General features: G+C 38.2%; 6 protein-coding genes across 10 annotated transcripts; 2 read left to right on the plus strand and 4 right to left on the minus strand.

The window, feature by feature from the left end:
* Nucleotides 1-273: 273 nt before the first annotated feature.
* On the plus strand, nucleotides 274-5675 carry LOC125575050 (lysine-specific demethylase JMJ14-like). Of its 3 annotated transcripts, none has more exons than XM_048739987.1 (14): nucleotides 274-475; nucleotides 795-876; nucleotides 978-1049; nucleotides 1443-1481; nucleotides 1608-1724; nucleotides 2077-2154; nucleotides 2262-2759; nucleotides 2845-3072; nucleotides 3165-3326; nucleotides 3441-3809; nucleotides 3889-4576; nucleotides 4668-4771; nucleotides 4842-5036; nucleotides 5138-5675. In XM_048739987.1, exons 2-14 carry the CDS (start codon nucleotides 832-834, stop codon nucleotides 5432-5434), a joined length of 2892 nt encoding a protein of 963 aa, XP_048595944.1. In that variant the 5' UTR covers nucleotides 274-475; nucleotides 795-831; the 3' UTR covers nucleotides 5435-5675. The 3 variants fall into 3 exon arrangements, with proteins under 3 accessions (XP_048595944.1, XP_048595947.1, XP_048595954.1); XM_048739990.1 differs by having other exon boundaries at nucleotides 1446-1481; XM_048739997.1 differs by lacking the exons at nucleotides 978-1049; nucleotides 1443-1481.
* Nucleotides 5676-5770: 95 nt separating this feature from the next.
* LOC125577914 (gamma-soluble NSF attachment protein-like) lies at nucleotides 5771-8493 on the minus strand. Its single transcript, XM_048740039.1, has 9 exons — nucleotides 8264-8493; nucleotides 7700-7767; nucleotides 7429-7513; nucleotides 7165-7323; nucleotides 6898-7035; nucleotides 6642-6720; nucleotides 6474-6553; nucleotides 6182-6311; nucleotides 5771-6043 (listed from the first exon to the last, which is right to left on the minus strand). Exons 1-9 carry the CDS (start codon nucleotides 8437-8439, stop codon nucleotides 5951-5953), a joined length of 1008 nt encoding a protein of 335 aa, XP_048595996.1. The 5' UTR covers nucleotides 8440-8493; the 3' UTR covers nucleotides 5771-5950.
* Nucleotides 8494-8742: 249 nt separating this feature from the next.
* LOC125577930 lies at nucleotides 8743-9415 on the plus strand. Its single transcript, XM_048740091.1, has one exon. The coding sequence runs from the start codon at nucleotides 8843-8845 to the stop codon at nucleotides 9260-9262; it is 420 nt and encodes a 139-aa protein (XP_048596048.1). The 5' UTR covers nucleotides 8743-8842; the 3' UTR covers nucleotides 9263-9415.
* LOC106360771 (subtilisin-like protease SBT2.2) lies at nucleotides 9327-13141 on the minus strand. 3 transcript variants are annotated; one of them, XM_013800437.3, is made up of 10 exons: nucleotides 12999-13141; nucleotides 12601-12874; nucleotides 12251-12410; nucleotides 11770-12170; nucleotides 11598-11693; nucleotides 11331-11403; nucleotides 10954-11236; nucleotides 10547-10881; nucleotides 10202-10472; nucleotides 9327-10128 (listed from the first exon to the last, which is right to left on the minus strand). In XM_013800437.3, exons 2-10 carry the CDS (start codon nucleotides 12855-12857, stop codon nucleotides 9428-9430), a joined length of 2577 nt encoding a protein of 858 aa, XP_013655891.2. In that variant the 5' UTR covers nucleotides 12858-12874; nucleotides 12999-13141; the 3' UTR covers nucleotides 9327-9427. The 3 variants fall into 3 exon arrangements, with proteins under 3 accessions (XP_013655891.2, XP_013655892.2, XP_013655890.2); XM_013800438.3 differs by lacking the exon at nucleotides 12999-13141 and having other exon boundaries at nucleotides 10547-10872; nucleotides 12601-12993; XM_013800436.3 differs by lacking the exon at nucleotides 12999-13141 and having other exon boundaries at nucleotides 12601-12992.
* A 1634-nt stretch (nucleotides 13142-14775) lies between these two features.
* On the minus strand, nucleotides 14776-16058 carry LOC106360774 (small nuclear ribonucleoprotein-associated proteins B and B'). The gene has a single exon (XM_013800440.3). It carries the CDS (start codon nucleotides 15812-15814, stop codon nucleotides 15017-15019), a length of 798 nt encoding a protein of 265 aa, XP_013655894.1. The 5' UTR covers nucleotides 15815-16058; the 3' UTR covers nucleotides 14776-15016.
* Nucleotides 16059-16504: 446 nt separating this feature from the next.
* Nucleotides 16505-19460, minus strand: LOC125577911 (probable UDP-arabinose 4-epimerase 3). The gene is made up of 9 exons (XM_048740034.1): nucleotides 19171-19460; nucleotides 18526-18601; nucleotides 18315-18439; nucleotides 18037-18150; nucleotides 17848-17955; nucleotides 17684-17775; nucleotides 17453-17594; nucleotides 17280-17374; nucleotides 16505-17203 (listed from the first exon to the last, which is right to left on the minus strand). Exons 2-9 carry the CDS (start codon nucleotides 18581-18583, stop codon nucleotides 16702-16704), a joined length of 1236 nt encoding a protein of 411 aa, XP_048595991.1. The 5' UTR covers nucleotides 18584-18601; nucleotides 19171-19460; the 3' UTR covers nucleotides 16505-16701.
* Between the last annotated feature and the right edge of the window lie 943 nt (nucleotides 19461-20403).

Below are 20403 nucleotides of genomic sequence, written 5' to 3' on the forward strand. Positions count from 1 at the left end.
TTTCAGCACACACTGGTTCCTGTAAGCTGACAAAACCCTGTAAAGGTTATCCATTACCCTACAGAAACTAAGCAAAATGTTATGAGTTATTGTTATTAATTAACAGTGATTCTTTGTGAAAGATGTTACAGTCTAATGTAATGGTGAGCTTCCACAACTTCAACATCCTTTTTTGTGTGGTTATTACATAAAATTTAAATCTCCATTTGGCTGTTTCTTTTCAACTGTTTATTATAATAATATAATAATATTTCTTAGACCAGACTCCAAGATAGCTAGCTCTTTTGGTCATGGTTGCCCTAATAAAACTCTGCTCTATTTATTTTCTCTTTTCTAAAAAAAGAAAAAGAAACACAAAACCCTCTTTTTATTTTCACAGATAATTGAGATATAAACGTTACAAAAACCAATTTCAACTCAACTTGTCAGTCTTGAGATAGATAAACTTGTTCGGATTCTTGGCCCCTTCGCGAAGGTACACTCTCATCTTCCTCCTATGGCCGTAGTAGTAGATCTTTTGCTTTTAAAGATTCTTTATTACTCTTTTTTTGAGTAGAGAGTACGTTTTTAAAAACCAGATCAGCGGTTAATTGCGTGAGTAATTGAGTTGGGTTTGTGTAAAGTTCGATCCTTTGAGCTATACTTGTAACTGGGCTTACTCTCAGATTCTGTTTTTGCCTTGTTTCTCTTTTAGACAAAAGCTTTATGCTTTCTGGGTTTCTAGGGTTTTGAAAACGGCACTTGCATTTTCAAGTGAGGGTTTTGTGTTTTAACAGATCTTTTCTTTTGTTTAGGGTATAAAGTTTGGGTCTTTGTTAATCCTAACTGTTAATGGAGAGTTCTGCATCTCCAGCAGCAGAGTCTAAGGCTATGGAGGTTTGTATTCTTATCCTTTGCTTCTTCATGTTTGCTAGATTTGATCTGGTTTCTTTAGAACTGTTGAAGTCTCTGAATGTGGAATTTTGTAATTTACACAGGTTGATTCTGAGAAACAATCGATTAAAAGAGATAGTAGCCCTGGGCCTGACTCTACTCCTCCTAGTCGCAAAGTAAGCAAATATGATTAATATCTCTCTCTTTCAGTTAACTGTGTTTCTAGCAAGTGTTTGTTAGTCAAATATGATGGATGCTATGTGTTTTTGCTACACAGGCTTTAGGTTGATTCTATCCACTCTAATTTGGACCAGTTTCTGTGTCTTGCTTATCAGTATCTTTCTTTGCAAATCTCATGTTTTGAGTTTCTGAGAGTGGTTCTTATAGTTCTGCCTGATACTTACCAACCCAGTCACTTGGTTCTTGAGAATTTATCAATTTCTTTACAAATCTCATTGTTCTGAGTTTCTTTTTGTTTAGTTTATTTCCTTCCTATTTTTTTTTTCTACGAATAGATGAGCCTAGTTACTGAATAATGTTGTTCTGTTTTGTTTTTTTTGTTAATGGAGAAGGTTGCATCTCCTGCAGCAGAGTCTTTGGCTATGGAGGTTCTCTTCTTATCCTTTGCTTCTTATAACCTCTTGTTTTCATGTTTGCTAGATTTCATCTGGGAGATGATTCCCCTCTTTCTTTAGTACTGTTCTGAATGTGGATTTTTTTTTGTAAATTTACAGGTTGATTCTGAGAAACAATCGGTTAAAGGAGATAGTAGCCCTGAACCTGATTCTGAGAAACAAGAGATTAAAGGAGATAGGATCCCTGAACCTGACTCTGCTCCTCCTAGTCCTAAAGTAAGCAAATATGATTAATATCTTTCTCAGTTAACTGTGTGTTCTAGCAAATATTAGTTAGGCAGATATGATGGATGCTATGTGCTAGCCTGATAGTCCAAATTCTCTGTCTTGCTTATCGGTATCTTCTTTGCAAATCTCATGTTCTGAGTTTCAGAGAGGGTTCTTATTGTTTTTACCTGATATTTAGCAACTTAATCACTTAGTTCTTGAGAATTTACCAATCTCATCTGGATGTATAATAAGCTTACTAATCTACTCTATTTTTACTTGTTTTATTTGCTATCTATTTTTTCCCACGAATAGATTAGCCTGATTCCTGACTGATGTTGTTTTTGTTTTTGTTTTGGAGGTATCTCCTAAATGGAATCCATTAGAAGCTTGCAGGCCTTCGGTTGATGATGCTCCCATATTCTATCCCACTAATGAGGTATCTCATAAAATCTATCTGCAGTTTTTGGTTCTGCCTTGTTAATAATTCAAGTAATCAAGTGTTACCTCTTTGGAAACTCATCCTTTTGATGCTTTCATCTTCAGGACTTTGAAGATCCACTTGCTTACATAGAGAAGCTGCGCAGCAGAGCAGAACTATTCGGCATATGTAGAATTGTACCACCCGTTGCGTGGAAACCTCCCTGCCCTCTGAAGGAAAAAGAAATATGGGAGAAGTCCAAGTTCCCCACTCGGATTCAGCTGATTGACTTGCTTCAGAACAGAGAACCAATTCAAAAGTCTCCCAAAAGCAAGAAGCGAAAACGGGGAAGAGTCTCTAAAGTTGGATACTCAAGAAGAAGAAGAGATTCAGGTAGCGATGATGATGATTCCACTGAAGATGCTGAAGGGAAATTTGGTTTCCAGACTGGGCCAGATTTTACACTTGAAGAGTTTCAGAAGTATGATGAAGAATTTAAGGAATCTTATTTTCAGTTAGAGAATGGTTCCAAAGCGTCTGAAAATAAGAAGTTTAAACCCAAGGTTAAGGATATCGAAGGTGAGTATTGGAGGATAGTGGAGCAAGCAACTGATGAAGTAGAGGTATATGAATCATTTCACCATTTTATTTTGCATGGATTTTTTTCTAAGTTGCTACTCTTTTTGTTTGGGCCTATGACAATGACAGGTGTACTATGGAGCTGACTTGGAAACGAAGAAATTTGGAAGTGGTTTCCCCAAGTATTCACCAGATTCTCGTAAAAGTTTAGAAGAACATCAATACTCTACAAGTGGCTGGAACCTAAACAATTTATCGCGTCTCCCTGGATCTGTTTTATCTTTTGAGAGGTGCGACATCTCAGGAGTTATTGTGCCATGGCTTTATGTTGGAATGTGCTTTTCAACTTTTTGCTGGGTAAGTTACAATGTTCCTTGTAGGATAGGCTCTTGTTAAGTTATAGGATCTATGTACTAACCATCTGCAACTTCTTACTTTGTTTGAAACAGCATGTTGAAGATCATCACCTTTATTCCTTGAACTACTTACACACGGGTGATCCAAAAGTTTGGTATGGGATCCCTGGAAGCCATGCTGCGTCCTTTGAAAACGCAATGAAAAAGCTTCTTCCAGATTTGTTTGAAGAACAGCCTGACTTGCTACACCAACTGGTAAAAAGCTTATCTCCATTTCAAGCTTTGCTCATTAATTAGAACTCCTTAGGAGATGAGCTGTTTTACTTAAAGATAGTATGTATGTCATTCTGCGCCTTTTTTTGATTATAGGTCACCCAGTTATCTCCAAGCATCTTAAAAGAGCAGGGAATACCTGTCTATCGAGCTGTCCAGCGCAGTGGAGAGTTCATTCTAACCTTCCCCAAGGCCTACCACTCTGGGTTCAACTGTGGTTTCAACTGTGCGGAAGCAGTGAATGTTGCACCAGTTGATTGGCTGGTTCATGGACAGGATGCAGTGGAAGGATATAGCAAGCAGCGGCGAAAGAGCTCATTGTCGCATGACAAGCTGCTTCTTGGAGCAGCTATGGAAGCTATTTATTATCTCTGGGAGCTGGCAGTTACAAGGAAGAAGACCCCTGTGATTGCGAGGTGGAAAAGAGTTTGTAGTGAGGATGGATTGCTTACGAAGGCAGTCAAGGTGATTCTGTTTCTCTCTTTCTTTTTCGTGTGCTTACATATATATGCATGCATGTACTAACATAGCTAAGGTTAAGCAGAAGCGGGTGGAGATGGAGGCAGAAAGACTAAACCAACTTGGGGATAGTTATAGCGTGGTGAAGATGGAGGGTGATTTTGACATTAAGAGAGAAAGAGAGTGCTTCTTGTGCTTCTATGATTTGCATATGTCTGCTTCAAGCTGCAAGTGTTCCCCCAACCGATTTGCGTGTCTTACCCACGCTAAGGATCTCTGTTCATGTGAAAGCAAGGATAGATTTGTTCTTCTTCGTCATACGCTGGATGAGTTACGGTCTCTGGTCAGAGCTCTAGAAGGGTATCCCGATGCCATAGAAGCTTGGGCACGTATAAGCCGTGAACATAATCCTTCACGGCAGCAGAGCGCAAAAGAAGCATTGGATTTCAAGAGCAGCACCTCCGGTTCAAAGAGTCGTGGTTCATCGAAAACACAGCTACAAAACAATCTCCAGTTAGGCTCTGAAGGCTTACAAAGTGATAAGGAAGTTAAGTTGAAACAAGATGGTGATCAAGATGTACATGGCATCACTACTAAGTCTGATGAGAAGAAGATTGCGGTTAAATCTCAAAACCCACATTCGGTTTCAGATGTAGGGTGTAGCGAGCCAGATGCCGCAACCAATAGGTTGAGTCACTCTGTTGAGCTTTTGAAGTCTGGATCTCTTGTTGTTAAGAAGCAGTGGTGCAGTAAGCAAGCCATCTACTCAAAAGGTGAGATGAATTTGAGGATTTCAGATGAGCTTTTCAGTTTAGCATTGTTTTTTGCCTTCTAAGACTTTTTGCTTTTGAATGAGTTTTACAGGATTCAAGAGCCGTGTTAAGTTCATAAGCGTGCTTGATCCAACAAAACTAACTAACTACATCTCCGAGGTTCTGGATGCAGGGCTTGCTGGTCCACTGTTCAGGGTAGGGTACCCTTGTCATGTTGTGGCTTCAAGACGACAGTGCTCTGATCTATTGTTATATATTTTTTCAGGTGTCACTAGAAGAATGCCCCAGCGAGAACTTCTCGAATGTATCAGCTGAGAAGTGCTGGCAAATGGTGATACAAAGGCTTAAACTCGAAATCATCAAGAGGTGTGATCAACCAGCTAGCTCCTTGACCGCCTTACAGGCTTTGGAGAGTATTGGACTTGAAATGTTTGGCTTTCTCTCACCGCACGTTATTCAGGTAACACAACTCAATTTCTCATACTTAGCCATAGAGTCTATGGTCTTTAATCTTTTGTCTCTTCCTTCGTTTGCCTGACTAAAAGTTAACACTGTGCGCAGGCGCTTGAGGCTCTAGATCCAAAGCATCAGTTGGAGGAGTATTGGAACCAAAAAACAGCGAAAGTGTTTGGTGTTGAACTCACAAAGGAAGGAGAAAAGGATAATGATGATAAAGAGAAAGGAGGGGCTTCAGATCCCTCAATGGACAGGGACACAAGGCTTCTGCGTGGACTGTTGAAGAAGGCGACACCGGAAGAGCTAGCAATGATGCATGGACTTCTATGTGGTGAGACACGCAACACCGAGCTCCAGGAAGAGCTCTCCTCTCTGGTGGATAAGATGGAGAAAAGTCCTTGAGCTCATCATCAACTCTTTGAGGTTGATTGTGTCATTGTTCCTTCGTATGTGTTCAGGCTTCAGTCGTTCTGCTGTATTAGTAAAGAGAAATCTAGAGAAGTAGACAAAATGGTTACTTTGTTTGTTCTGTCACTTCCTTTAGAAAAAAGGTGTAGGATTATTTAATGTACTCATGTACCATTGTTCCTCTATTTCATCTGTTGTACTATCTTTAATTGAAGGGAAAATGCTTCTATGATTAGTAGACGATTTAAAACAAGACAGAATGAAATTTGGCAACAACTGTATCATATTTATTGTCAAATGAACCTGTGTTAAACCTGTATGAGCAGAAGATTTTAACAAAAGACCAAGTGGGTTTATAGTGGAGAAACAAGCACAAATCTGCATTCAGAGCATTTAAAGCCAATCATTCACACAAAAAGGTTTGGACTAAAGTGATAACTTTCTTTAAGTACTTTGGCTTGAACATAAGCAAAGTGTAGGGAATCTGAATCTGTACAAAGGGAAGGATCTTTAAGTGAGATCATCCTCGTCGAGATCATCACCAGCATTCATCTGAACTGCAGTAACATCTCCGGTGGGTAGCTTTCTCGCCAACTTGATGATCTGCACACAAATACTTTATGTAAATTCTCGATTGCTTAATGAAAACTTTCTACACTCTTCTGGTTCAACATTAAACAAATCCATTCAGAAACACAGAGAGACCAGATTACAATTAGGAAGATCATTTCAATGAATTACCGCATGATCCAAATTGGAGACAGTGCTTGAACACGCCACTTTCTTGATTTCTTCGATGTCACCTTCATTATAGGCTGTGAGCAGTCTGCTAGCAGTTCGGTTCTGATCACTTTTCAGAAAAGCATCAATCCTACACACAACAAGGAAAATAATTTCAGACAAAGTAACTGGTATCACATTTCATATTTGACTAAACTGTTCCTGATTCTTGTTTGAAGTAACACACATGGTCCAGATATTACTAGCCATTGAACTACTAAATGGCTGCATTAAGAGAGAAGAGTATACTCACTGAGAACAATCGTTGTAGCATTTTTCTGCCTGCTTCAGGTCATGACCATACAGATATACAATGATTGCACTAAGATATGCCTGAAATAAAGAACAAAGCAGTTAAATCAAACTAATCAGAATGCAATGGAGTTGAAAAAAAGATGAAACCACCAGCCTATAGTCATACCTTACACTGACTATTTGTGGCGTCGCACTTGTCAGCTGCTACACCCAATCTTAAGAAAAAGGTTGCAGCATCTGCGAACCTACAATTTAAAAAGAAGCGAAATAATTGATGTATCAGATAGATGGGTAAAGACATTTAGTGATACCGCTATTATCCTAAGCATAGAGAAGCTTATTCTTTTCAAAAATTATTTAACATGTCCATGTGCAATGAAACTTTAACCTGGGATGTATTTTTGAGGTAAGCAAGAACTTACTTCTCGAGCTTTATGTAAACACTAGCACAAGCACGGTACAGATCAAAGGCCATCTGGTCCCTTCCATCTTCTTCAAGAATTTCACAAGCATCGGTGTACAGTTGGATGGCATCTTCAGGTTTGACCTCTTCCAAAGCACTGAGGAACAAAAATTATCGAAGATCAAACAAACAAAAAGTAGGAGCAAGCTCGAGAAATCACGCTCAGACTCAAATCACATACAGAATGAAAATGCTGAATTTTTTTAAAAGGTCAACAAAAGATTACCGAGCAGCCTTTCCAAGAGCATCTGATGCGGGTTGTGCCCTTCCACACTCAACATACAGCTCAGACGCCTTTCTGTAAAAATCAGCAACTTCGTTCCAGATACTTAGCTTCTGTGCTAGGGCAGCAGCAGACTCCATATGCTTTGCAGCATCCCAGGGACTATTTCATATCAAGGATAACACTAAAAAGAATAATGATGTGTGCATACAGCAAAAATAATTAGTAGCATATAATAATCATCTCAAAAACGGTAATTTTGGATACGAAGATTGCATCACTTGTCCTTGCGAAGCTTTCTCAAGAGCCACTTTGGCTCTTTCATATTTGTTTGATGCTCTAAAGCCATTTGCTGTACGATGAAAAAGAGTAAACAAGACAAGAACAAAATCAGTATTTCATTCCGGGCATGCGAATAACCTGCCACGCTTACAACATCTCTAGTCTCAAAGCTTTCACAGATTAACATTTTTGGGATAATTAAAAAGGAAGAAATATTAAACATAGAAGCTGCCTTCCATAGAGGAAAACTAGAAACCTGCTTGCTCATACAACTCAGTAGCACCTCTCCAGTCAGCACTCCATCTAGTAAGCGTGAGTTTTGTCCTGTGAGAAGAATATGAATTAACCAAAGATGCTTAGAAGTATGTGAAAACAAAAACAACACCATTTTGGATCAAACCAATCCAAAATGATTTCTCAATCCTTGCACTGCATACTCATCATCAACTTTTAAAGCCCAAGACATTTTGCATTTACAAGACTATAAAAGACAGTATTTTTTTTCATTTCAAAAATTAGCAGTCTCCTTGATTCTATCAAAATAAAGGAGTGTTCTTTAAAAATACAGCAATCTCAGCTGTTTAATCTGTTCCTAAGCAACAGTTCACGAGATCCTAGATTCGCCCTTTCCAACAAAAAACCTTGATCGAATCATCAGAATGGATCACGACAAGTTTTATCGATCACCGTTACAAAAGAGAACCTCAAATCCTAAGAGCACAATCATTTCCATTTATTAGTTGCACCGATCATTAACATCATCGTACAGAGACATTCACATATACGTTAAAGAGAGGGGAAGAGGAAGAAGAAAGCATACATCTTGTCGGCTTTGGACATCATCTTTTCAGGATCCGAAGACATGACTTTCAAGTAAACGTCCCTGCGATCTAGCAAACTCCGAGATCGATCTCCAATTCTACAATCGCCGCTCCACTCTCCTCTGATCAAAGATGTGCGTTTTTTTTTAGCAAAAGATCTTTTATTTTTAGTCATAACTAATTAGACTTTATCTTCCCCATTTAAAATAAAATTAAAAAAATATATTTTTTCTTACACCAAGCAAAAAAAAACAAACCTTTACACCATTTCTAGACTTGTGTTCTGTGTGGGATTCTAATCTTAGTAGATTAGATGAAAAGTAACAACCTTTGTCAATAAAAATAGAAACTTTATACCAAAAATCAAACTTATATATATATATCACCTCTATTCTTCATCAAGCTCATGACAGTAAGCAAAGCATGACTCTGAAGATTTAGGTAACAAGTAGTAGAAATCTCCTAACTCATCCCTAACTTTCATTCTCCACTCTATAAATCACAACACCGTTTGACTCCAAACCACCATTCACAATCAACTTCCCTCTCTCATCAAAAAGTCCAAGAACACAGCTACAATGTCAATCTCAAGTCTCTCTCTCTGCTTAATCTTCCTCACCTTCCTCACTTCCACACTTGTTCTCTCCTCTCGCACCCCTAAAATGGCTGTAGCAGCATCACCTTCAATAGAGAAGAACCTCCAGAAAACACATGTTCATCCTCCTTCACTGCCTGTTTCTGAATCCACTGAGGCTGATGGATCAATGTTTATGTCCAAGATTGATGCTGAGCCAGCACCGAACACGGCTATATCCGGTTTCTTCAGGCATATGTTCCCATTCCCAGGCTGGCCTTTCCACAAGTATGGTCCTTTCCCAATGGACAAGCCAGCAAATCCTTCTGTTACTACAACACCGGCTACTGGAGCTGAGGAAGATGAATCTGAGAAGGTGCCTTCTTCTCCAAGCAACGGAAACAGAGATGGTGGCAATGCTTGAAGATGAATGAATACTTACTACATAAAAAGCTTATTATGTTTATCTTATAGTTTTACATATTGTGTTAAATAAAAATGTACCATGTACTATAAATGATATGTGACATTTTATTTTTACATGGATTAATGAAATGAATACAATTTTAAATCTTAATATCTACCAAGTTCATTGTTTTGAAACCATTTTCACTATGACAGACACAGGAATATGAACGACGTGTCCCATGTCTCCAAACAGTTTGATTGTCCCAAAACTAGCTATAGAGCTGTTCTTCTTTGCCTTGAAGGTTACGCTAAGTAGCTTTGTCTCTCCACTGGCTATAGAGAATTGAGTAGGAGACGCCTTCATCAAAACACCAAAAGGAGGAACCAAACCCACACTGTACGTCTCGTTTCCAGCGATGTTTTTCATCAGTCTTTGCACAGTCCGCGTGTTGTTAAGCCTAGAGAGTGTGATGGATGGTAGATTGAGGTCAGATGCGCTGATCGTTGCGTTGCTAAGGAGACAGTTCTTGCCTGTGTAGTTGAATACCGCTGGAGCTGATCCATTGATCCCACAAAGGAATGACATATAGTCTTCAAAACTAGTGTCAAAGATTAGGCCAGGATCCAAAGCTGCGGTTGCATTCACAAAGCCGTTCCCCATATCAAACGGTGTTGCAGGAGTCATGCTTTGATCAGGATTAGCATAAGCACGCTGAGCCATTATCTCCTCTCCTTTATTGTCTAACGTAACAGCGGTTGTTGAAAGTGCAGATGCAATGGCTGAGGGACTAAACTTTCTGAACTTCTGCTTGATCAATGCAGCCACGCCAGCTACATGAGGAGCAGCCATGCTAGTACCAGACATCATCGCAAAACTCTCTCCTACCAAAAAGAACACAACATCATTAACTTCATGTTTCATAGTGTCATATGCTTTGGAGATATATATATATACCTTCAAACTCAGTGGAGTCTGTGGCAGCTGAACTCCAAGCACCCCAAATGGAATGTCCAGGAGCTACAAGATTGGGTTTCAAAATGTCTGCGTCGTTGAGAAAGCTGTCTTGTGGATCAGGTCCTCTTGCTGAGTAGTACATAATCTTGGGAGCTCTGTCACTGAAGTTAGCCTTTTGTCCACCTGAAACGGCTGCAACTGCCCCAAATCTAACAATCTCCTTGGTGGTTGCATCTCTTTCAAGAGTTGAGTTATAGTACTTGAGCAAAACCTTACAAAAAACATATCGTCATCTCGCTACTCTATAAGGCATCAAATGGTTATGTTTCTAGGTTATACACTCACCTTAGAATCTTCAGGAGATGGAATTATAATGCCTGGCATATCCATTGGTGTAGGATTGATCTGAAACCCAAGAACATATGGATCCATGTAGAACACAACACCCTTTGCAGATAGATTCTTGGAAACAGCTAAAGCTTGTTTAATAGTGGAAAGCCCAAGAACAAAACGGATAGAGTAGCTACATATCAGGAGCTTCCCACAGATAAGATCCTTATCAAAACTATCATAATCTTGGCATTCACTTGCATACATGTCCTTGTCTACAGCAGAGCTTTTGTTCTTCAATGCATCAACAGCATAGATCATTGTGAACATCTTCCCTTCATCTGTAGGAACTAAACAAAAACAGCAATTCAAAAGCTAAATCCATTTACAAAACTAGCTGATGGTGGTTTCTAAAGACTTACCTGCAAGTCCAACGCCTGGAATGGTTACATTGTTGCCTAAGGTTATGGAATTAGAGTAGACTCGATCGTGAGTAGCAGCACCAACTGTGAAAATCCATGGGCTAAAGGAGGACATGCTCTTAGGAGAAGGACCTGTGTTTCCTGCAGCTTGCACTACGAATATACCTGCTTTAACAGCGGATAGCATAGCCATATCTAGTGGGTTGAAGAAGGTGGCAACACCGGGAGGACGTCGGTTAGGTGTGATGGATAGACTTAATATGTCAACTCCATCTTGAGCTGCCTAAGAAAATTCATAAACCGTCTAAAAATTGTCATTGAAAGATACTTACATTTTGATAGATAAGTGAAACGAAAAAAAGAGTAAATGGTTTTACCTGGTCTATAGCAGCAACAACATCTGCAGCAAATCCACCAAAACTCTTGTACAATGCCTTGTAAACAGAAATGCTAGTACATACCAAACACACACATAATCAGTACTCTCAATGCCATATGAATAATAAAATGAAGGTCAAAACCAGTGTTCTAAAAATCGGTTTAAGCGGCTAATTAGACTTAAACGAAGGAAACAATAATCTCCTATATAAAGCTCCTAATTAGCGATTTCTTGAACATCGGTCAATGTGCATATATAGACTTACTGTGCACGAGGAGCTATTCCACTGGCACTTCCAAAGTTATGGCCAGAAACTACAGCTGAGACCCCATGGTTACCCGCTGCAATAGAAGCTGTATGTCTGTATATGATCAAGATAAGTCTTTAGTATCAGCATCATGTGAAATAGATGGTAAATGATTCAAGACTATACTTACGTGCCATGGCCATCACCGTCAAAAGGGGAAGCAAAGTCCTCTGATGAATTGAATATCCCTCTAGTAATAGCAGACTGAGCGAAATGGCGAGCTCCAACAAGCTTCCTATTGCATGATCCGGATGGAAAATCCGGGGTGACTTCACAAACACCTGAGAAGTGATTGGGGATGGGATACTGACGCTGAGAAGCGTCAGTGCCATTGAAGCTAGGGTGAGTTGGGTCAATGCCTGTGTCGATAAAACCGATAACAATCCCTTCTCCAGCAGTTTCATATCCACCTTCTTTGACCCATGCACCTTTTGGTAGACCCATGAACTGAGGCGTGTAAGTTGTAGCTGTCCTAACAGAGAAATCCAACACTATGTTTGCTACTTCACTTCTCCTTGAAAGCTTCTCTGCCTTTTAGAAGAAGAAGAAAAATAACTTTGCATCAGTGTCTTCTTCTTTTCCTTTTATAGTAAGATCAAAATTATATATACCTGTTGTGAGCTAACAAAAACAGCAAAGCCATTGATGAGATAGTGGAAGCTATAAAGCTTTATGTACTTCTCTCCCTTCAATGCATCTCTCAGCAAAGAGTCATGAGCTTGAGCAATTGCTGATCTTCTTGACCTCCAATAACGTGACTTTGACATGTTCCTATAACCATAGAACCAAAATCAAATACTAATAGGATTTAAAGAGTGAATCTTTATACACAAAAGTCCAGTTTCTAGTGCTGATAGTTTAAGAGAATTATACAATGCATGTACCTTAAGGTGAGAATGAGATGTTTCTAATCTCCACTCAGTGAATTCACTAACTAACAGAATTTTCAAGATTCAGTTACCTTGGTTGGAGTTTTGGTGTAGTAAACGTTGAAGTGTCTCCATGTTTGGATCCTTGGTGGTTTTGTTCTCTGACTGTTGTCACTGCTTCTTGTTGTTGGAAAAGATGAAGAGAAGGAGCTTGTTTGAGAGTAACAATGTAAACAGCCGTAGTGGAGTTTGTATCAGAATCATCACTAACTTGTCCCAAGGTGGTCGACAAAAGACCAACACAGAAGAGAAGAAAAACTCCAAAATTCACCATCAGAACTCTCCTCATTATTTTTTCTCACTTCACTGATTAAAACCACCACAAAACCCACCAATAGCTTAAGTAAGAAAAGAAAGAGAGAAAGCTGCAAATTAAAAAGCTCATGAAGCAAACATGGTGGACAAGTGGAGTTTCAGAGAAAGGACTTGCCTTTTAGTATTTTTTTCCGTGTTGGAGAAGGTGAAAGCTGTAGTGTGCTTATTATTATAGACACTTTTTTTTATCAAATATAGTTATATAGACACTAAGATTGGATATTTTGAGCAGAAAGAAAAGCTCAAAACTCACGAGAATCTGAAAGCTTTTCTTTCTTGGATTCTGCGAGTATTTTTGAACGTTTTAAGTACACATTACACGGTCCCATAAGGAAAGGACGAGCAGAGTGTTATTGAAAAATACACAGTTTTGCAAAATTTAGCTGTTGTAACTTGTCGGCTTGGATTCTTCCATCTTCTTTTTTTCGTTTTTTACTTTAACCAAGTATTAAATTTTACAGATTTCACTGAAATTAAACAAATGTAATAATAAATCTCCAATTCTTTTTTTGACTATGAACATATAAAATAAGCTTGTCAGGATCCATTAAACAACAATAAATAGTCTAATAGAATATATAACTCGAATTCGTTATAAAGTATCATTCTGATTAAGAAATAAAACAATAACAAGTAACGACTATATATTACTATATGATTAAAGCGGTAGCAGCTTTCTTAATATTTGTATGATGTTTTAAAATCATTAAAGCTGAGATTTAGCAATGGTGGGAGGGTCAAATGTGAAGAAGAATCATTAGGAGTGCTAATGGGTCACACACACCGTTAGGTTTTTACTTTTCGATACTTTTCCTCATTTTCCTTTTTTTATTATTTAATTTGTCCTTCAACGGTACAATTACTGTAACAAAGAGATGACTAATTCTACAAATGTCATTGCAATGAATAAATAGTCACTGAAGAAAACTCATTGCTAACACAGTCGTGTACAATCATTGGAACATTTTACAGTCGAAAGTTTTGAACCACTTGTCGGATTTAGAATACAGACCAAACATCGAATTCACGTATATGCTTATAGCCAACTACTTGAAACCCAACATGTTACTTAAAATTTGCATCTATAATCTTTCGTTTTCTGATTATGAATTTCATTATAAACAAGCATTTTTACTCACTATCCGGTCCTAATCATTCGTCTAATTATTTATTATCCTAAACGTTGTCCAAAAAAATTTATTATACTAAACAAACGAAATTTGGCCTACAGATCATAAACCGAATAAGAATTAACATTTTACAAAGCCATCTGCTTTGGCATGGCAGATGTAATAAGGTTATGAACGCAGCTAAGAACCTTATAGGTGGTATCAGGCATCTTAATAAAAAAACATCGAACCAAAAAAACAACAATGAACAATCCCAAAGGTCCAGGGAAGTTAAAAAAAAGTCGATTTATCATCTAATAAACTTGATCAGAAGATGATGAAGTGACAATATTTGCAAATCCAAACAGATATAGTGATTCTATATATCCAAAATAAATCTGACAGATGTAATATGAATATTCCACACTTTTGATGCAACCACATCTGAATGTGTACAACAACATCCACAGCTTGTTACAGAAAAAAATAAAAGGTACAACATCCACAGCTCCCTAAAACAAGGTTTTAACTAGTCATTTAAAAATTGGTCCGATTAGTTTCTAGGAAGGGATTAAATTTCATAAATTGGCGCAAGAAAGTTTCTGAATAAACTTGCAAGGGTTAGCAATGTGTAAATCCTAACTTAGATGTGCACATTGAATAAGGTGATTATAACCAGGTTCAATAGAATCTTTCTTAAGCAATACACAAGAAGATACGCAACTCAAAACAAAGGTAAAGACACTCACTATGTTATCAGGTCATCGTAAAGTTGTTCCACACTTAAAACGGATAAGCATTGTATAACGATCAGACGCAAATAAGATGTGAATAACAAAGTTTAATAAAATCTCTCTTACGGAAACACAAGAAGATAGGGCAACAAAGACACTCTCACTCGTCAACAAATCTACAAACTTTAAAGATAGATCAGAGATTGCAGCTAAAGACATGAAAAGCACAAACTCCAACCAAACAAACTTAACAATGCCTTCACAATCTCACCAAACAAAGGCAAACCTAATCACTGCTGCTGATTATGTGGATTAGGCGGCGGCGGCCCCGGACGCTGCGGAGCAAACCCTCCAGGAGGAGGCTGCATTCCAGGGCGAGGCGGTCCCTGCATCCCATGAGGTGGTGGAGGCCCCCTCATCATCCCACCAGGCGGAGGCCCCATCGGTCTCTGCCCATATGGAGGCGGAGGAGGACCACCAGGCGGTCCTCCCATCCCATGAGGCGGCGGTCCAGCAAACTGCGGCCTCATACCGTAACTCGGCGGAGGACCTTGCGGAACGCCTCTCCCCATCGGAGGAGGACCACCACCAAAAGCCGGAGGCGGCGGGAGCATCTGCCCAGGAGGCCGCATCACAGGAGGACGAGAGATCTGAGGCTGCATCATCCCCGGAGACGGCCCACCAACTCCACGAACAGGCCCAGCAAGCCCAGGCTGCGCTTGAACGAGCGGCCCAGTAGGCACTCCACGTCCAGCAGCACGGCCCATTCCAGGCCCAGCAAGAGCCACTGCAGAGCCAGCCTTGGCACGTGACTCTTCAGGAGGAGGCGGTCCTTCCACCGTCATGGAGATAACCTCTTCGCCTCTGAGAAGAACCAACCCTAGCGTACGCCGATCTTCCCTCTCCTCGTTGATCTTCTTCCCTTTCGCCGGCGGGAGCTTGCGGAACTCCTCGCAGTCGCCGAGGACGAGGTTCATGTGGCGATCGAAGGCCATGAACTTCCCCACGAGCTGTCTTCCGTCTTGGATCGTTACTCGCATCCTGTAGTTTACGAACTGGAGCATCTTGGAGCTCTTTGACATCGACATTGTTGCCGATTGAAACGGTGGACACCTGCGGCGCGGTTGAGGAGATTTTCGGTCGGCGAATCTAGTGCGCCGGAGGAGTGGAGACGAACAGATCGAGATTATCGAGATGCCGAAATTTTCTAGGGTTTATAATTGAATGCACCTCTTCACTTGCTTATGGGCTTGATTTCATAATGGGCCCTTAACATAAGATACTGCCATACTAGGCTCAGTAGACAAAATATAAAATAATTCATTTATATATTGAAATAATAAAATATGAGCACCCTTTTGTTAAAATATACTAATTTCAAATCCAACAAATGAATTTAATTAATTATTTTAAAAACTAAAATTTTCAGAAAATTTAACACAGAAATTTTAAATTATACTAAAATTCGTTTTGAAAACTAATCCATTATTAAATTTTTATAACTGGATAACATGTGATTTAATTATATTAAAATTATCTAATCTAATCTATTAAAATATAATAATTTTGAAAGCTAACAAGTGAATTTTAATTATTAATTTAAATCTATTGGTGCTTCAGATTTTTCTTTGTAATTTTAACAAAGAAATTTTCAATTCAACATAATTCATTTTGAAAACTAATCCATTATTAAATTTTTATGACGGAATAAACATTATTTTAATTAGGATTCATAACTTACAGAATTAATAATAACACATTAACACATGATTTCAACATAAATTTTAAAATCATCATCACATTATTTATTTCATCATCTATCAAAGTCACTGATTAACTCTTACATAATCTGTATCAAGAAAGCACAAGTATTTGATTATTGAACTGCAAGTATGTAATAAATCAACCCCTTTCTATAAGCTAATCTCTCCCATATATAAAAAAAAATTAGAACTCTTTTTTTTTGTTTTGGTGTTTAAGAAGAAGCATATCCATGAGGATGAGTCTTCTGCCACTTCCAAGCAACCTCAAGACTTTCTTGAAGATTAGTAAAACGAGCAGACCAGTTCAGATCTCTCAGAATCTTTGCTGGATCACTGTACACCTCTGCGTAATCTCCAGGTCGTCGAGGCAAGAAGTCTACTTTGATATCTACTCCTGTCGCTTTCTTACAAGCCTCCACAAACTCCTTGACGGATCTTCCTTTGCCAGTACCTACATTGTAGATTCCCACATTCTTAGGCTTAGCTTTCTCCAGAGCCTTCACGTGAGCGTCGACGAGGTCAGTGACGTCGATGTAGTCACGAACACAGGTTCCATCTCCTGTTTTGTAGTCTGTTCCTTTGACCTGAAGGCCTGGGATCACACCACGAGCTGCATCGAAACAAGCACCTGAGATCCGACCGTGCTCACGTAGCTCAGGCTTTGGAGCTTCTCCTAGTCTACCCTCTGGGTCTGAACCGATCACGTTAAAGTATCTGTGAAAAATCATAAAGATTGATCAGAAACGGAGTATTTAAAAAGCTTCAAGAAAAAAGAAACAGAACACTGAACCTTAGGATCATGACGGCCATGTCAGAGTTTTTAGAGAAATCAAGGATCATATCTTCAGCCATCTTCTTAGCTTTTCCATAAGGGTTAATAGGGACCTGAGCATCAATAATTTTCAAATCTAATGAGACTTGATCATGGCAAAGAAAGGGTCATTCTAGAACTGTTTGGAGTACCTGTGGAGTAACTTCAACAATGGGCATTTTCTCAGGCTCTCCATAAGTGGCACATGTGCTTGAATATATCAGCTTCTTCACTTTGTGTCTAGCCACAGCTTCAAGAACTACTAATGTGTTTGACGTAATGTTGTGGTAATACCTAAAAGAATGAACAGTACGTGAGTGATTAGCCACAAGAACTCAATCTAGCAAAGATGTTATGAACAAAAGAATGGCTAGAGATTGTACTTTAGAGGATCCAGGGTGCTCTCTCCAACATACGCTACTGCGGCAAAATGCATAACAGCATCAAATGCGTTCTCTGAGAAGATTTTTTCTACCTGAAGATCACCTCAGTTAAGAAAACAAGACCCAAATATACTCAAGAGAATCTTAGGGAAATGAGATATTACAGCTTTGGCATCTCCTAAGTCAGCATAGATGAACTGAAGCCTCCCGGGTTCTGGGAACAAACCCTGTAAGACCTTGACAGCGCCAAGATTCCCGCGAGAGAGATTGTCCTGTTTGTGAGACAGAGATATAAGTTTTACAAAACCAAACAATGCAGCTTTATGACTTCTCATTAAAGAAAGAAACTTTACCACAATGGTTACACGGTATGAATCCTTGAGCAGCCTCAAAGCAGCATGTGATCCGATATATCCAGCGCCACCAGTGACTAACACATGAGTCACTCCTTCCTCGCTGCGAGAGAACTGTAAAGAACAACAAATTACAGCAAAGACCTTTAAAAGTTGAGATTACAAAAAGAAAACATACAAACTAAAAGAACCATTTAAGAAACAGACTCTCAGGATACATGTTTACAGCCATTATGAAAAAGAGTAAAAGATTCTAGCAAATAGGATAGTGGAGTTACCGCGGTTGGGGATGTGAAACTGGGGGCGTGCTTGAGCATAATAATGCATAAAGCTGTAAGAGAAACGACCAGGATAACCCTGCCCATGACATTGGTCTTTCTTTTGGGTTCCAAATAATCCATTCCTGAATGTTTTCAACATTTAATTAAAAAGATTGTAAATATGAGTGGTCTATAATGTCAAAATATGTGATTCTATTTCAAGACTAACCTCCTGTAAGAGGTCTTGTGTTTCTTCCTTGACTTCTGGCTCTAGAGAAACTTAGCATTTGGAGATTCACAAGAATCTGAAAGTTAACATAAAACCAACTCAAACTTCTTATGGTCTTTTGGTATGAAGGAAGCTACTTTATAAACAGATGAAGACAAGTCAAAAGAAAGCAAATACATCACAGAGGAAAAAAGAAATAATATTTGTTGGAAAGTGGGACCTAAGAAGAAGAATCAAAAACAAAGAAAACGACAGACAAAAAGTTTGAATACATTTGTGGAGGAAAAATATCAATTTGCTTTATTATTATTAATAAAGTCCCAAGTTTGATTATATTATTAATTTAAATGTTGATTAGGCAGAGCATGTTTGTCAAATGAAGAACAAAAAAAAAACAGAGGAAACAAACAAAATGGTATGAGAAAAGTCATTGAATTTGATCGAGTTTCCTTGTCTGATGAACAAACCCATCTCAGAAATTACGGATCAGAAGAAACCCAGAATCCATAAAACGTATTACAAGCTCAATTTCAATCGATTCAAGCAGTTTTGATCACAATTCTGTGATTTGGTTCAAAATCAGGTTGAGAATTGAGTAATTACAGAACAAATGAAGATACAGGGAATGAGAGAGAGAGAGAGTACCTGAGAATTAGAGAGAAGCGGATTGAGAGGAGGAGGAGGAGGGAGAAGAGTTTTGGTATGATGTGTTGAAAAGGGGAAACGAGAAACGTTATTAAGGGAGGGGGAGGAAGAGAAGAACGTAAGAGAGACTCAGAGAGGGAGAGATAAAGTAGGGAGAAACGGAAGAAGAAGAAGAAGAAGACGGACGAAACGTGCAATGCAAAACGAAACCACAAACTACGACCTGGTCACCACTCTCTCTTCCCCCTTCCTTTTTTATTTATCCCTTTCACCTTCTCTTTCTTTTTTCTATTTTAATTGTTTTTTTTTGTTGGGTAAACATCAGATATATAGAGTGAATTTAATCACAGAGATATCTCAATTTTGGTAAGATATATTCTACAATTAATCTGGTTTTTGAATATTTCAGTTTCCATTTTAATTTGGTTTGGTTCGATTCATTCATATATATTCGGTTCACTTCAGTAAAAATGATCCTGATTCGTCTAAACCAAATGATATTGATAAACAGTCTTTAATTCATCTATGTTTTAAAAAAATAATGTGTTTTTCTATAACAGATAAATACTATATTTTTATTTATAGAAGAATGCTATTTTTCTATATTTAGAGATAAATATATCATTAATTTCTAGAGACAAGTATATCAACTTTCTTATAAATGAATAAATTCAAGCATAATTTTCATCTTTATTTTTTATAATAGAAATCTCTGAAATATAGAAATGAATATAGATGATCTTGAAGATTATTTTGTTCCGTTTCCACCAAAGTCGATAAGGTTTTCAATAAATAAATTAAAGTTGACGAAAGTTTTTGGTGTTGGTGATCAAAATTTATTGGGTGCAACTGCATTACTAATTCATGAAATAAAATTGTATGAATGCCTTTTTTTTGTAGATTTCAAAAAATATTATCATTTGAATTAAATTTTTTTTTTTTGAAAAATCATTCTTATTATTTGTGGATTAGGGAAAAAGTATAATATAATTACAAAGCATTCTTGATTAAAAAAGACTCATAATAAGATGGAATGTAGTTCCATTTTTTAATTCCATAATTTATCTTATTTCATTTTGTTTCCATTCATTCATAATATTCAATAAATTGATACAACCAATATACTTTACAGGTTTTCTGAGGCTATATAAGAGGTTTACTTAATTGTCATCCCTCTCAAGTCTCAACAAGTGTATGTGAAAATAAATTAAGACATAACATCTAGACTTGCAG

This window comes from Brassica napus, chromosome A1, assembly GCF_020379485.1.
Source record: "Brassica napus cultivar Da-Ae chromosome A1, Da-Ae, whole genome shotgun sequence".
Classification (NCBI taxonomy): domain Eukaryota; kingdom Viridiplantae; phylum Streptophyta; class Magnoliopsida; order Brassicales; family Brassicaceae; genus Brassica; species Brassica napus.

Coding starts and splice junctions, on each gene's coding strand:
- LOC125575050 (XM_048739987.1), top strand. CDS start 832: ATGGAGAGTTCTGCATCTCCAGCAGCAGAGTCTAAGGCTATGGAG. Junction 877..977: donor CAGAGTCTAAGGCTATGGAG/GTTTGTATTCTT, acceptor TAATTTACACAG/GTTGATTCTGAGAAACAATC. Junction 4,577..4,667: donor GCAAGCCATCTACTCAAAAG/GTGAGATGAATT, acceptor TGAGTTTTACAG/GATTCAAGAGCCGTGTTAAG.
- LOC125577914 (XM_048740039.1), bottom strand. CDS start 8,439: ATGACTAAAAATAAAAGATCTTTTGCTAAAAAAAAACGCACATCTTTG. Junction 7,768..8,263: donor ATGTCCAAAGCCGACAAGAT/GTATGCTTTCTT, acceptor TTCTTCTCACAG/GACAAAACTCACGCTTACTA. Junction 7,514..7,699: donor TGAGTTGTATGAGCAAGCAG/GTTTCTAGTTTT, acceptor TTCATCGTACAG/CAAATGGCTTTAGAGCATCA.
- LOC125577930 (XM_048740091.1), top strand. CDS start 8,843: ATGTCAATCTCAAGTCTCTCTCTCTGCTTAATCTTCCTCACCTTCCTC.
- LOC106360771 (XM_013800437.3), bottom strand. CDS start 12,857: ATGAGGAGAGTTCTGATGGTGAATTTTGGAGTTTTTCTTCTCTTCTGT. Junction 12,171..12,250: donor TTTTTGTTAGCTCACAACAG/GTATATATAATT, acceptor TTCTTCTAAAAG/GCAGAGAAGCTTTCAAGGAG. Junction 11,404..11,597: donor GGAATAGCTCCTCGTGCACA/GTAAGTCTATAT, acceptor GGTATGTACTAG/CATTTCTGTTTACAAGGCAT.
- LOC106360774 (XM_013800440.3), bottom strand. CDS start 15,814: ATGTCGATGTCAAAGAGCTCCAAGATGCTCCAGTTCGTAAACTACAGG.
- LOC125577911 (XM_048740034.1), bottom strand. CDS start 18,583: ATGCTAAGTTTCTCTAGAGCCAGAAGTCAAGGAAGAAACACAAGACCT. Junction 18,151..18,314: donor GTTTCACATCCCCAACCGCG/GTAACTCCACTA, acceptor TGTTCTTTACAG/TTCTCTCGCAGCGAGGAAGG. Junction 17,956..18,036: donor CATACCGTGTAACCATTGTG/GTAAAGTTTCTT, acceptor TCTCACAAACAG/GACAATCTCTCTCGCGGGAA.